This window comes from Thunnus maccoyii, chromosome 2 (genome assembly GCF_910596095.1).
Source record: "Thunnus maccoyii chromosome 2, fThuMac1.1, whole genome shotgun sequence".
NCBI classification, from domain to species: domain Eukaryota; kingdom Metazoa; phylum Chordata; class Actinopteri; order Scombriformes; family Scombridae; genus Thunnus; species Thunnus maccoyii.
In genome coordinates, this window is record NC_056534.1 from 3,423,372 (window position 1) to 3,439,597 (window position 16,226).

The following is a 16,226-nucleotide window of genomic DNA, read 5'->3' on the forward strand; positions in this document are numbered from 1 at the left end:
AACCTTTAGTTTTGGCAAAGTTAATTACTAATTTGTTCATTCTCACCCATTTGGTAATGCTATGCAACTCAACATGTTGGAAACCACTGGTTTCATCTTTAACAATGTGTTGTATTTTAAAAGCTTGTTATATTATCCATTGTGTCAAATCTTCATCTGAAAAGTAACTAAAGCTGTCAAATAAATGTAGTGGAGTAGAAAGTACAATATTTCCCTCTGAAATGTAGAAAGTAGCATCACATGGAAATACTCAAGTAAAGTACAAGTACCTCAAAGTTGTACTTAAATACAATATTTGAGTAAATTACTTTGCATCACTGTGACAAACAGCTGCACAGCACATTGTTTCTAGAAGAGTAGGATTGTTTTGTAAAATACACAAAAATGTGTACAATATGAATTTCCGTAGTTTTCACAGGATGGTTTCAAACAAAATGTGACAGAACAGACATAAAAAGCCAGTATGTTCAAACAGAAAGATGTATTCCTCCTATACAACTATCCTTCTACATATATATATATATATATATGTATGTATGTATGTATGTATATACATGGACGGCAGCAGTAGCAGGACATTATATACTATGTGGTTTGAGGTAGTCGGCACATAATCTGTTAAACAATGTTCTTGCTGCAGAAGGCCACAAAGGCCTCTGTGTCATTATCTTCATGCTTTGTTTTCTCGTGATAACTTCAGTAAATCTCACTCTGTGTTCTTTTGAGAGACACATGCAGGTAACATTATGCAGTAGTTGTGTCCTGTGTGCTGAACATGTGTTAGATAGATAGATGAAGATAAATTTACAACATCATTAAAAATCTATGAGATCAATAAAACAATCATTGCAATGACAGTAAGATAAACCAATCAACAACAAAATGCATTAAAATTCAAAATAATTTTTGAAAATCTTAATTTATGGATTTGTGTGTGTGTGTGTGTATTTTTAGGTTACATGAATATTTCAGTGTAGTTCCTAAGAAAACTGTCCTAAACACATTTTCATTTATTGATTCATTTAATTGCTCAATTATATTTACTGTAAAACATGCTAAATGCTGTTTAAAACCCTTTTAATCACTGACTAAAATTCTGGACATTGAATCATTTATTTCTTTTTTGTTTGTTTGTTTGCATGTTAATTTTGACCCTATTTAAATATATATATATATGGAGCCAAAAAATACTGTACCCAGCCTTCAAAATACCCAACATCTGTATGTTTTTATTTGTAGGTTTAAAGGTGAACTGCAGTTATTTTCCACCTCAGCGTGTTTGTCCAGATGTTCTTTGTATAGAAAGTGGTATAAAGCCTTTAATGTCTCCGGGGGGAGCTGTGTGAAATCTGATAAATTGCGTCAAGTGATGTCACTTGAGTCAGAGATGTCACTTGAGTCAGCGTCAGTTGGGGCTGAAGTTTGAAAAATGAAGAACAATCTGTGGGTGTTTAGTTAGAAAGTAGTGAGGTTAGCAGACCTCTGTAGCTCCACGATACATTAGCCGCTACTAGCATAACACACCCGAATCTGTACAGTCAAGTGAATCAAGTCGAGTTGCATTATGGGTAATGTAGGCACCAGGTCTTGACGAGGACGAAGAATGTGTGGAATAAAAAGGACGATATCTCCGGTTCTGCTGCATCAATTTTGATCCTTTTTTTTAAAAAACTGTTCATCATGAGTCTGACAGTGTTATAAGAGTGCAATGCTAAACTTATGGAGTGCTCTTTTAACTCCTCCAAGCTCCAAAAACCCCACAAAACCCCAGACAAAACAATGTCAGTGCCCTGAGTGGTAGCTGTGTCCCAGTCTGTCCAGTGTGGTTCTTTGAATGTCACCAAAACACGTCACTTACAGGAATCATCATGGGATGTTCTCCAAATATTCTGTGGAGAACTAGTCTCTGGTCTTATTTACATAACAATAACTGGCAGTTATGTGGGACATTCTGTGAAAATTCCCAGAAATTAATGAACCAAACTGGAACACATTCCAAAGTGTTGAAGCCTACGGATTGTTTTTCCCAACAGCAAAGTCATTATAAGTAAAATATATAAAGCCTAAAATATAAAAATATAAAAAGTTGTTTAGCTTTAAAGGCAAAGTTAAAGAGTCAAGATATCCAAGAGGAGGAGGAGGAGGAAGGATGTTAATTACAGTGAAATCAAGTGTGATTTAATTACTGATCAGTGCTGCACTTCCTTCATTATCTGTGTTCATTATCTGTCATTAAGTGAATAAGATTTTTGTTCAGCTACCTAAACCTCCTCTAAGATCTTCAGCATCAGAAAAGGTGACAAACAAACAAATTATGACCCAAAGAGAGTTCTGGTCCTTCTCTCCTGAGGTCCTTTCATTCAAGCCAGTTTAGTGATGGTGACGCTGCCTTTGATCCATAACGTGTCGATGTCGCTGAGTGACGTCAGTCTGTGGTAAAAGTCAAACAGCTGCTGTCCGTCCACAAAGACACGAAACCGACTTTGTTCACAGCGAATCTCAATCTGTGAGAACAGACGAGACGCAGGAGGATGTTAATATAATATAACATAAAGTGAAACCTGACAAATGAAATGTCATTTTAATATGAATCAATATGTCAGGAGAACAGTTAAGAGTCAGATTCCAACATTAGTATTAGTTACGCTAAACAACAGAAACAAGGGGGGGAGTTGGAGTGAAGTCTGTTAAATTACTAAACAGACCAGGTTAAAAATATTCCCAAACCCTGATGTAATAATTTATGTCTGATGTGTTTTTCCCATCTAAAGTTCAATTACTTGGTTGGAAATTATTTTAATTACATCTCCTCCTTAAGTTAGCTTGAGTGACTCTGCTCAGATTTTTGATTAATCAAGAAAATGAGTGAACACAGACTTCTGACATGCACACATAAGTAAAATAATAATCTCCACAAATTAACACGCTATCATCATATTTGAACAAGTAATATACAAGCGGCAACCTCCGGGGCTGTAAAATGAAGCCAAAAACTGCAGTTCCTTGAATGACCACTTGAGGCTCCAAAAGCGAGTCAATCCCCATAGACCCCCATGTTAAAATGTCCAACTTTACAGCAGAAATAAACATGTTTACAGCCTGGTACAAACAACGGTTTTGGTCTCTGTAGCTAATTTCCTCTTTCATGACAACTGTACGGGGGTGAATTTTTTTATAACTCACCCTTTTATATTTTATTAAGCCGTAAAGTTATGCATAATGAAGGACATGGCTGCTTTGAGTGACAGGTCCACCAGCCGCTAGGTGGCTTGTTTCAGCCATTCGGCCCGCCTCTTTGCCCATTTTTGATTGGCTGGGAGTTAGGCAGCGTCACGCACTGCCAAGATGGCGACGGCCAGAGCGGCTCGCTTTGAGCTTCAAAACCGCTCTTCAGAAACCAACGGGTGACGTCACGGTAACTACGTCCATATTTTTATACAGTCTATGGTAATATACCTAATATTAATAAAAAGCTCACATTGTACAGCTTCAAAATCTACGACTGAGATATCAAACAGATGTGATTTTATGTCACAGAACAAATACAAAGAAAAGTTTTTGGGCTAATGTGTTCCTCAGACCTTATTTTCTTTAGAATTATAAAACTCAGTGTGAAAAAATAATTGGAAATTTGTTGAGGGAACCAATCGTACTTCTGGTATTTAGGACTACAAACTATCACGCTCCTGAGAATTTTGAGAAGTTTGACTCCGTAGCTGCTCACAATCTGACACTTGGTTGTAAAATCTGCCATTTTTCTGATAAGACAACACTCAAATGATACCATAAAACTGGAGAAATTCATGCTGGTACCTTGAACGGCTGGTCTCTGATGAAGGGGAAGAAGGGGACGGCTCTGTCGACGTCACCCCAGGATCCAGACACGCAGGCCCTCCGCAGAACCTGGCGGTCCCTGAATCGAACGCAGAGCTCCAGAGCCACATCAGGCGGTGGCTCCCTGGACGTCCCACAGCCACATGTCAGGGCCATGTAGAACCTAACAGAGCCATGAAGACCAGCCATGATTAGATAGTGGACTCACATTATCCGAACAATTATAAAAAGTAGAAACTATTAAAAAACATTAAGAGTAGAGAGTAAAAGTAGAGTTGTCTGTAAGTAAAACCCAACTATCATTACATATAGAACATATAGCTGTGTCTCAAATCACATACTTCTGTTAGTACACTTTCATGTAGTACACTGTGTACACTATATATTACTGGCGTAGTGCGCAAATTTTGACAGGGTAGTGTTGTCTCAAATCAAACACAGCCATTGTGCACTTACAGGAAATGACGATGGCAAATTAGCATTAGCTAGCGTTAGCATTCGCTTTATTGTTCGCCCTATCAAATCAGTACAGACTACTAAATTAACCCAAAACACATACTGATGGTTTATATCCGACAAAAAACACATGTATAACGTATATTTGTATAATGTGGAGATGTTCACCGTAGTTACAACGTACTCGGGCACCATTTCCAGTTTGAAAAGTGGTCCCTCCCCTTCCACTACGTAGCCAAGATGGCGACCATTGAGGGCGAGAAGTGTCCATAGTTCCACATTCTTTTTGACCGTTTTGAGTGCACCATCCGGGTTCTCACAGTGCACTGCATTTCCCCTACTTCTCAGTGTGAATGCACTTATGCACTCAAAATGTTAACTGTATGTTCAGAAGTATGAGATTTGAGACACAGTACGTGTTTTCTAATCTGTAGGATTAGTAATCAGTAGGACAACATCATTAGTCTTGAAATATGAGAGTGGACAATGTGAACATCCTCAGCAGCAAAGTTTAAAGTACGGACCGCTGTTCGTCTGTACTTTAAACTACAGCTCGTCGGCGAGGTACCGTTACAAACGAAGCGATCAGAGCAGGTTGAAGCCCTGACTTTTGACTTGCAGGCAGCATTTCTACATACAATTAACCTCAAGTTTTGGAACTTTGACCAAGATTAACATCCAAGATCATAACAGGATATAAATAAGAGAAAATCACAAAAAGCAGAATATGTCCCCTTTAAATTTAGGTCACCTTCATCGTCATGGCTACAATAATAACTACAATAAGGTAGCAGCGGGGAAACAGCGGTGTCCTGTGGCAAAGTTCATAATGGGTTAGGTAAATTAGGGTTCATCCTCTGAGGATCATGATTATCCACAGATATTAGTCATTGCATGTCAGGATATTTTCCTCTGGGCCAAAGTGTTGACAAGACAAACAGCCGCAGGAGAGAAGATTAAATAAAATGTTACACGGAGGGATTTTTACCTGTCAGGACGGGCGTCCACAACACCAAAAACCACAACTTTCTTCCCCGGACGCATCCCACCTGTGATGTGACCTCTGAAAGGAACCGCCTGCACACAAACACACACACACATATTCACATTTGTATGAAGATGAAGATGTATCCTAAGTGTGAAGATTTATTTGGATGCAATTGGGGTGGAAATAATAATAAGATTTATTTTTATTTATTTTTATTATTGTGATAACTAATTTAATTTCCTTTTCAGTCATTCAGTAACTGTCTCTGTGGTATTTATGTCATGTCTGTTTCATTGTGATGGTGTTTTGTAGTTTGATCCTTTTTTACTTTTGATGTTTTTTACTTTGTTGTTGTTCTGTCTATTGCTCAGAGGTTAAGAGATGAACGTTGTGTATCAGGAAGAATATGAAGTTTAAATGTATAAGTTAAAAATGAAGAAAATAACAGAGTGGGAAAGAAAAAGCCAGCAAATCACAGTGAATAAAGTATTATGTCCCCTAAAGTGGGAGGGTGGTGGGCCAAAAAAAAAAAAAAGACAACAATGTTTGTGAGTTGAAAACAAGAAAAAGTGATCAGAATAAAATGGTGATTTGATAAAAGCAATGAAAATACAAAGCCATTAATGTCATTTCCCATAAAATTAAAAATACTAGTATACTGTATATTGAAATACGATGTGTACGGAAGCCACAAGGGGAAAGAGCATCAGAGATTTTGTGAAAAAAGTCGCCTCATAATATCATGACTTTTTCCTCATAAAATTAGGACTTTATTCTCTACAACCTTTTAAATTTATACTAAGACTTTATTCTTAAAAATGTCATTTTTTTATTCCTAACAGCGGCCCTGATTCTGTCAGAATTTAACTTCAAAAATAATCCTGACAAAAAAATCCAACTGTGGAGGTTAAAAAATAAATGTTATATGATTTTTAAAAAAAGTGGAAGTGATAAAAAATGTATTCTCCTTTATTCAGTCTGTTTCAGTTGCTTTACTTTATCAGGTCACTTAACAAATTATTTAAGTTTTTCTGTCATTGTACATTTTCAATATACATTAATTTTCCTGCAACGAATAAAGTTTATAATTGATCACATTTACTGTTCATTCAGCTTGAATGATAGATAGGATTAATGTTTATTACTAAATTATATTAAAAATTTGTTTTTCCTTTTATAAAATCACAAAACAATTTATCATACAGGTTTGTATTTAATATAAATATTTGCCACTTTTCAATTCAATATTTTCATCATTGTAATTTTGGGTCTGTTTGTCAGATTATCGTGTGATTTCAGGGTCGATGTTACCAGATTTCTCTCAGCATCTCGGTCGGACCAGCCGGCAGGTTTAATCTCATTTCCTCCAATTTTCCATTTCTGTGAAGAAAACATCAAAATAACGTTAGTAATGTTTGCTCAAGTGGATCCAGCCTGTGCCTCCAGAAACTACTCTACATGGAAAGGTCGGGAAGTTATTTCCTAATTGTTTATGCCTAAAAAAGTATAGAAAATGGTTATTATTCCCTTCAAACTTTGCCAAATGTGACCAGGACAGTGATATTTTTAAATGTACCTATTTGAATGGGAAAACGGGCAAATTTGTACATTTTCATTCACATAAAGTCAGAGAAAACAACATATGAATCACCAGATATGATGATGGGAGACTATAACTGGAGGCTGATTTGTGAAAGTGATTTACAGTATAATCATTAATCTTGAAAAACTACTCTCTTCTAAATCTTCTGTGGTCACTTTGTATACCTTTAGTATAAATAAATGTTAATTTTGATTCATATATATGTAGGGTAAAGTCCCTGCATGTTTCAAAGGCAGACAACACAAGCCTCAAACAACAGACCAGCTCTTTCTTCAACGCCCCAGGAATGCTGGCTAATAATATATAACTGAGAGTCCCAAACTCCTCACTGACCATCTAAACAACCTCCTACAAACAGAAAGGATCAGATCTCCTGCATGGTCACCTAACCAGACCACTGACCCAAACCACCATTGATCCTTCAAGCTACAAGAGCCAGCAAGATGGGAAGACCAGTTCATACCCCAGTGTGAACTGATAGTCCCATTTGGATAAAAGACCCCCACCATTGGTTATCGTAACTCACCTCTAAGAGCCAGTCACACACAGTTTTAATTTTAGATTTTGTGTAAGAACAATTAATATTGTATGTTAGTATGTGTGTATAGCACAACATGTGTTGTTATGTACTTTAGTTAGACTTTTATTCTACTGCCTTCAAACCAAGTAACGTACCACAAACATAGTTCCATCATCCTTGATAACACTAACATCATGTTTAGTACCATTCTGCTTGTTTCACTTTCAGAACACTAAAGCTACCATCAAAATTGCAAAATTAGGAATCATGCAGTTGTTAAATTGTAAATACTTTAATTAAAAGAATAACCACATTCAGGAATTGTTCAGGAGCTGCTCCCCCAGAACTCTGCAACCCCTGGGATTGGCCAGGATGTACCTTTTGGGCAGACAGACCCAAACTTTAAAACAGTGTTTTATCTGAGATCTATAGGCTGCTTTTGCTGCTTTTTGCTGGCTGCTGGTTTCTTCTTGCTTTTCACTTTGTCTTCTTGGTTACAGCCATGCCGGTGGAAAGCTTGCATTTTGCTAGTCTGAAGATGTGACTCAGAACAGAAAGGGTGAAATCTCAGAATCTAGAGTCATGAGTTGAGGATCAAGCCTAGGAGAGCATGAGAGCATAAACCAGGACCTCTCTTCCAATTGAAACTTTTCATGTGTGGACTGGTTTGTTTTTTCTTGTGTTTGCATCTTAGTCACTTAACCTTAAAAAACCTAAACCCTGGCAAAATCATAATTAAGATTAATAACAATCATAATTCTAATTGACCTCTCTTGTGTGGCAAACAAGGAGGACTATTTCCCTATTATTATATCTACTCTATTATGAGTTATGTCGCTGGACAAATAATTTCATGTTAGATTTGTGCACAATAATAATTAATTCCCCCATAAAGTCATAAAGCTATTTGAGTGTACAAATTCCTACAATATGATGTTTTTCTGACTTTATGTGAATGAAGATGTGCAAATTCATCCATGTTTCCAATGGAAATAAGTAAATTTCACAATATCATTGTCCAGGTCACAAAAGCAAAGTTTGAAGGGAATCTGTACATTTTAGGTATAAGCAATTAGGAAATAACACTTACTACCTGAGGGGGCCCAGGGGCTCATGGTTAGTAGTAGTTTGTGATAATTTGATAAATGTTAAAGTTGTTTGGCAATACTGTACATACAATACACTGTTAACTGAAACTTTAATAATTGCGTCACTTCTCTCTCTGGTCCACAAACTGTTTCATTTTTGCATTTCTGTACTTCTATATTTAAACCCTGAGAGGATGAACTGGCCCTGATCAGACATACAGTACTATACAGACACTTTCCACTGAATCATTTAATGATTTCTCACGGAAACATTTGAAATCTGTACTTCACTATTTTACTAACAATTTACAACTTGTTTTTGTGAATATGGAACAACCACATTAAACTTTTAAATGAAACCTTTTCTTTGTCTATGAAAACAGTGAAAGTGTAAATGTAATTTATTTACCTTTATTTAATATGGGCACTTTGTTTTAAATCCCCATATTTACCATTTAAAATCAGTATATAAATATTGTAGTTAATAAATAGTTTATAACACACTAGAAATACAGTTATAAGCAGATAATTGTATTAATGTAACAACTATAACTCTTCCTGTAGTACTGTTTAAACAGATAATGAATACAATATAGATACAATATAGTAAAACACAGTTATGATATAAAATATGTTTTCATGTGAGAAGTTATGATTGTTGTTAATAAACCCTTAAAAATGTTCTTATATCTGCTTATAACTGCATTATAAACATTAATTAACAGTTTATAAAATGCTTATAAATGTTAAACTGGAGGATTTACAGTGAAGCGTTACCTATGAGGTCTAAGCACACAATTCAAAGCGTGACGTCACGCCCTGTGACCAGCACGTGTTGCGTCAAGTCAGAATGAAACAGGAAACTGACTGTTAAGGTTCGCCTTCAGAATAAAAGCAGTTAAAATGAGCACCCTGCTTAAAAAAAAAAAAGTTTCACACATCAAGTTGAAAAACTTTAGTTTGATGAGTAAAATAAGGGGAAAAAATTAAATCTTCGTAGCTTAAAAATAGGAGACGTGAAAACAAAGAAGAGTATCTACTGTCGTTAAAAGAGTCAGTTTCAGTGTTGAAACTACAAACTGTTTTGAAATGGATAAGATAACCTTAAAAACACACTGCTGAGGCATCCAGTATGTTTTAATTACATCGTTCTTTGTGTAATATTCAGTTGTGGAAAGTATATTTGAGGTAGTTTTCTAGAGTACTTCCATTTTGTGCAACTTTATACTTGTATTTCATGACATTTCAGCAAGGAATATTGTGCCTTTTATTCCACTGCATTTATCTGACAGTTATATTTTGCAGATGTTCTTTAAATATAAAACATCAAGATATGATGCATCGTTACAAATAAAGAAAAAACCCAAAAGTATATAAAGTATTTGAACTTAGCTCCATGTTAATCTGCTACAACAGTAAAATGCTTCTTACACATTAGTGCATCAGTAAAAAATAATCCAATAATATAATACAGACAGTCGCATATTTTTCACATAACAAATACTTTTGATACTTTCTGACATTTCTTTACTTTTACTTCAGTAAAACTTTAAATGCAGGACTTTTACTTGTGATGAAGTATTTCTATACCGTTATATTGGTACTTTTACTCAAGTAAAGGATCTAGATATTTAGATATTTATTCTCAAACTGGAGATATTGTTCCTATAAATCACTTTACTTGAACTGTGAAAAGGTAAAAAAACAAAACAAAACAGCAGCAAGCAGACGTACTTTCCTTCTGAACTGCTATGAGATAAGATTTTTAAAATACTGATGCATAGATTTTTAAAAGGCTTCAATATTGGTAATTTTGAGAGGAAGTTGCATTGTTTTAGTCTGGTCAGCTTGACACTAGTTGGCAGCAGGTTGACTTTCAGTATTAAGAAAAAGTCATTTTTCTCGTCCAAACTGTCACCTGAGAAATGAAACTAAAATCACAAAAGTTTAGCAGTGAATCAGTTTGTCAGGTTGAACCTTGTTAAGTCTCAGCTGCTTGCAGGTGGTTTTTCTGTAAACCTGCCGCCTGCTGCTCAGTTCAGAGTAAACTCACCTTCCTGCTTCCCGCAGTCACTCTGTGTGTTTCAGCCATGTTGATCTGCAGCAAAAAACAAACAAGCAGAGAAACAGAAGATGAGCTGCAGATCCGGTTTGTCCACCTCCCGACGTTCTCCTGCTGACTGAATCACTGCTGACGTAAAGCTTCAACCTGCCTCTCTACCCTCCAACACACACACACACACACACACACACACACACACACACACACACACACACACACACACACACACAAACACACACAGCTTTGATAATCAGCTGCCCCTGCATGCCTTTCTGTCTCAGGTCAATAACAAGTGGGCTTATTGTGAGGCTGTAACTGGAGGCAAAACCCCAAAATTAAATCCTCTCCAGGTTGGAGAACATTTCTCTCAGCCGGAACACCAACAAAAAACAAAAATGTTTCTCAGGATCTTTATTCGAACGAGGTCAAAACTTCAGATCAGTTGGTGTGTAAAAAGCAAACAGACAATCCATACATCTGATAATAGACACAGTGCAGAGTTCACACAGCCGCTCACAAGAGTGAAAAGAGTGATTTTGTTTGGTGGTTCGGTCCAACAGCTCACATTAAAGCTTCAACAGTTCTAGGTTAAAGTTTATGGACAACACTCTAATATATTTTAAAATATATTAGATATTGTTCTAGGGATAGAACAATAAAGTCCTGGACTTATTTCCATCGTTGCCCCCGCTGTGTTCTCAGTCCAGTATTTTTAGGATGTAAAATGCAAATATCAAGATATTTGAATATGAATATAAAGATACCGTCCTTCTATTCAGGAACTCTGTCTAATAGCCGTTACAGTGTTTGTAAAGCAGCAGGTCACCTGTAGGTGTCGACAGTGTCAACAGTATTTCTGTAATTACTCACAATTCTAGAAGACAAAAGTACCGTGCTGTAGCTATATATATATATATGAATATATATATATATTTTAATACATATATTTCTTTTTTTAAAGTCTCAGTTATTTCCTTAAAGAGCTGGTCACTGTAGTTTTTAACAAACAAACAGGAGGAAATAGTGACTCTGTTGGGTTTCAGCACACATTTGGTTATGCAGTTGCAGGAAACATTGGTAACATTGCAGAGAAGCTCAGTTAAAGAAGTTATTATTGTATTTTTTCAAAGATCCATATATTGAGTCAACTGTAACACTTCAACACTATGTGTTATGATTGAGAGTGCGTGAAAACTACTGTGCAAGTGAGCAGAGACCTAAAGAGTTAGCTAAAATGGAAAATACCTTCACTCAAGTACTGTACTTGTACTTTACTTGAGTATTTCCATTTTATGCTACTCTGTATTTATACTCCACTACATTTATTTCACAGCTATAGTTACGAGTTACTTTTCAGATCAATATTTTATACATAAAACATGTGATAAAAAAGCATTGTGATAGATTAGACTACCCAACGTCATAAATTGTAAAGATTAGCTCCACGTAGACAACTTTAACCCTTTCATGCATAGTGGTCACTACAGTGGACAACTATTCAAAAGCCGCTTTCTTATATATGCATCAGCCAACACAGTGGACTCTAGTGTGTCGTCCCATATGCTGCCATCCATTGGCCAGCCTTTGTAAGTGCAACACAAATTTCTCAAGCCAAGATGGCCGCCTGCCGGCCGGAAATGCTTTCCCAATCCTTCTATAGTAATAGACCCTTGCAGATAAATACAAATTTGTAACATCAAGTAACAACTAAGGAGTAATACAATTGTTAAAATTTCCAAGTATTGATTTTATGTTGGGAGAACGATTAATCATCTGTCCACTAAGTTGGACGAACTCCTTGAAAAATGTGTGTTTAAAAAAAAAAACTAAGTTCAAATATTTTTTTTTTCATGCTTAAAGAGGAATAAAAACACTTTAAACACTTTAAAAATCCTGACTGAGGTTATCATAATTCATGCATGAAAGGGTTAAAATGTTGCTTACATGCACATGTCAATAAATCAGTATTAATATTTCAGTAATATATATGTGATAGATGGAGACAGTTTGCATAATGCGTACTTTTACTTTGATACATTAAGTACATTTTGCTGTTAATACTTTTAAATAAAAGATCTCACTATTTCTTCCACCACTGACTTAAAGTAAAGGATAAACAGCTGAAATAAGTTGCTAAGTTACTGGATAAATTGTTGAAATAGATACTTAAAAATAGTGGCAGAACAGTTGAAATAGTAGTGGATAAATGAAAGCTTCAGTGGCTGAAAGATCTCAATTTCAAGGCAGGAAGTGAGAAGGTGAGACATCTTTCTCTTCTGAAACTCCTTGAACACATCGCTTCAGTTGGCCAACAGTCCTGGATCACATCCAGTCCAACATTGATTCAAATGAACACAACGGACGGTGTCAATGACGGGGTACTTGAGTTCATCAGTGTTCATTGAGGTCGTAGTGGGTGGTTACTATATAACGCGCTCCAGTACACCACCACCCACTACGACCTCAATAATGAACATAAAGTGGGATTATCACCTATCTGACAATGTCAACAAATACTGAAAATGTAGAAGCTTCGTAAAAGTAGAATTTATGGCTCCACCCACAACACAGGCTCATCTGTAGAGTATCACCAGTTATTCTTTAAATTAGCGCTAACTGGTGATTTATTGTCAGGTTTAAGTATGGTTGCTGTGGTTACTTGTCCATGGGGGGAAGGTTAAGTACTACATTTTAGGTGACTTGATATTTTTTTTTTACAAAAATCAACAAAAACACTCACCGAGTCTGCAGCTGAGGCTCGAAACTTCTGCTGGAATTGTTCTATCTGTCTTTATGCTTCTTCTTCATTCTGTCCTAACATCACTGTCCTGCTGTAACTTTCCTTTTCGTTGGTCATGAAGGGATTTGAAGAATGGGAGGAAGCAGGAGGGAAGGAGGTCAGAGGAAAGGGCCGAGCTGAAGGAGAGAGGAAACACAGGCAGCAGCAGCAGAGGGACAGAGACAGTCAGAAGCCTATATGAACAATGAAAGAGGTTTTCCTCGCTGTAATCATTCCTCCTCTTCATACTGGCTATTAAAAGAGAAGTCATTTAGTGCAAAAATGCATTTAAAAGTCTGTGTGAAGCTTCTATTCAGCTTCAGCAGTCTGAGTTAGTCATATCAAGTGGATATCTGACACATTTACAGTCTTTTTAGCATCAAATTCCCTCTTTGTGTTTCCTCGGACAGTGTTTCCCTGTTGAGCTGCAGGTGGAAGTATAGTAACAAAAAGAGGAACTTTGGCACTAAAAAGACTGTAATGTTGAAAGATATCTAATTGATTTGACTCATTTGGACGCTGAAGCTTCATATTAGCTTCAGATAAACTTTTAAATACATTTTTTTTGCACAGAAGGAGGACTGTGGATTTTGTCCTCCATCACTTCCATTGTAAGGTCATTATGAAGGGATCTTCTAATGGTCAGTATGAACAGGAGGAATGATTACAGAAAGAAAAACAGCTTTAATGTTCATTTGGGCTCCTGACTGTTGTTTTAAGACACTTGAAAAACTGTGAACTCGCCCTTTAATGGTAGTTGCAGCAATAACAGCTCTATTCATCTCATTCTATCTATTATTGAAAATAAATTGATATTTTATTTTTTACTTAACTGCACTTTTTTGTGGGAAAATCACAAAAAAGTGGAGTATTTTAATATGAATGAACCCTCCTAATGTCTTAGAAAAGGTTTACACCTTTAATGTTCGTGTTTGAATTCATTAACACTAATTATCATCCAGTAAAATGTTTTATCTGCTAAGTGACTTATTACTCATCAATAACCATAATATATATATGTATACTTTGACATTTTATATACTTTGCACCACATTTATCTTACAATGTACAAATCATTTTTAAGTTTTAAATAAGCACAATTTATCTATTTTCTTGCTTATGATGAACAGAACAGGAAAATAAGACCATGAGATGATCTGACAAACAAAATGTTTCCCAAAATAACTTGTTTATATTTTGTTACACGTTAAAAATTGTGCATGCTGTGCCAGGTGTGTGCGGTGAGAAAGCCTCAGCCTATATACTGCTATACAGCTGTGTGTCTGTCATAGGCCACTTTTGGGGACAAATTCGAGACTAAAGACCTGTTAATTGGGGACAACAGCTGTGTCCCCAATTGAGGGGGAAAAAGCAGATTTTTGGGTCAGTGGTTAAGGTATGTCTCCAGGAAATGAATGTAACTCTACATAATGTCCCCAAAAGTGACCTAAACATGTGTGTGTGTGTTGTGCCAGGTGTTTAAGACACCTGCAGCCACACACACTGGCTGACGAGTATAATGGCTGCACAGATCATCCAACTGTTGGGGCTTAATTCAGTTTCATTCATTGATAAATCTATTGATCTGTCTCAGTTAATCGATTAGTCGTTTGGTCTTTAAAATGGTGAAAAATGCTGATCACCATTTCCGAAAGCACAAGATGCAACAAACAATGTTTTCTTTTGTTCACAAACCAAAAATATTCAGTTAAGAAGCATTTTTTCATTCTTCAAAAATAACTCACAACAATTAATCGATCATCAAAATAGCTGATGATTAAATTTCTGTAAACTGACTAATTAATTAATCGACTGATATTTAAAGTTTATTTGACACATTCAGCTCGTTCTTGATGAGTCGTCGCTGTTAATTTTCACTCACTCAAAACGAAACGTCACCACCAGATCAGAGAAAACACAAGAAATGACAATAAATGCATTTTATTAAAAACAGGCAATAAGACTTCACTTCATAAAGGTAGTATTACCCTCATAGTATAAAAAAACATAAATAATCAATAAGCAAATAATAAAAATATCTTCAATAATAAAAAATGTCTTTGAGACATTTAAGTATAAAAAATAACCTGCAGAATAATATAAAACACAATAAAAAACCCGAGTAGAAAAACAAAATAATTCAGAACATCAAAAGACAAATTGTAACTTCATGTTTAAGAAAGTTTGTTAAAACATACAACCTTTTTTAAATAGAGTTACGTTATTGCTTAAAATGAGAGAACCCGTATATTTTCATTCAGTAGCATCTTCATGTAAAACTGGAGAATGTTTTTGGCTGCATTGATCATTTATGATTGACAGAAAAATACGTTATGAGTTGATTTTCAGCAGTAGAGTTAAACAGTAAATAAATGAGACACGATTGTTGTACAAATTATGTATCAAAAATACTTTTTCTGGCTTCTGTACATTCATGTATAGCTGCACCTTTTTCATCTGTTCTGAATATCATCATATATATAAATACAGCAACATCAGGAGGAAAGAACACGAGAAGCTCGAAAAATACCAACAGCTGAAAGAGGAGCTAGAAAAGATGTGAGGAGTAAAGGCAACAGTGGTGATCAGAGCAACACCCCAACACTTGACGTGGACCTTGTTGACCTGGGCGAGTTTCACTCATACTGAGGTAGGCCAGCAGCATCAAGGACCTTGCCTAAGGGTCCACACTGGATTTGTGTAACCACTGAGCTATCCAGCTGCTATATAATGGGAGCACTGGGGGCTGTGACCCACAAACTGGGAGAGTGGCTCCAGCAGATTCCAGGTACAACATCTGAGGTCTCAGTCCAGAAGAGTGCAGTCCCAGGAACAGCTAAGATACTGAGCAGAACCCTCAAACCCCCAGCAGGCCTCTGGTAGATACACACCACCA

The 16,226-nt window shown here is 36.1% G+C and overlaps 1 protein-coding gene across 2 annotated transcripts; it reads right to left on the reverse strand.

The window, feature by feature from the left end:
- Positions 1-1,895: 1,895 nt before the first annotated feature.
- lgalsla (lectin, galactoside-binding-like a) lies at positions 1,896-13,370 on the reverse strand. 2 transcript variants are annotated; one of them, XM_042424744.1, is made up of 6 exons: positions 13,292-13,370; positions 10,543-10,587; positions 6,590-6,658; positions 5,279-5,367; positions 3,814-3,997; positions 1,896-2,504 (listed from the first exon to the last, which is right to left on the reverse strand). In XM_042424744.1, exons 2-6 carry the CDS (start codon positions 10,579-10,581, stop codon positions 2,361-2,363), a joined length of 525 nt encoding a protein of 174 aa, XP_042280678.1. In that variant the 5' UTR covers positions 10,582-10,587; positions 13,292-13,370; the 3' UTR covers positions 1,896-2,360. The 2 variants fall into 2 exon arrangements, with proteins under 2 accessions (XP_042280678.1, XP_042280683.1); XM_042424749.1 differs by lacking the exon at positions 13,292-13,370 and having other exon boundaries at positions 10,543-10,647.
- Between the last annotated feature and the right edge of the window lie 2,856 nt (positions 13,371-16,226).

What these genes read in the sequence shown, in the direction of transcription:
- lgalsla (XM_042424744.1), bottom strand. Translation starts at nt 10,581, where the DNA reads ATGGCTGAAACACACAGAGTGACTGCGGGAAGCAGGAAG. An exon ending in TGACTGCGGGAAGCAGGAAG is followed by an intron (nt 6,659 to 10,542) that starts GTGAGTTTACTC and finishes TTTTCTTCACAG; the next exon opens with AAATGGAAAATTGGAGGAAA. An exon ending in GAGATGCTGAGAGAAATCTG is followed by an intron (nt 5,368 to 6,589) that starts GTAACATCGACC and finishes GTTTGTGTGCAG; the next exon opens with GCGGTTCCTTTCAGAGGTCA.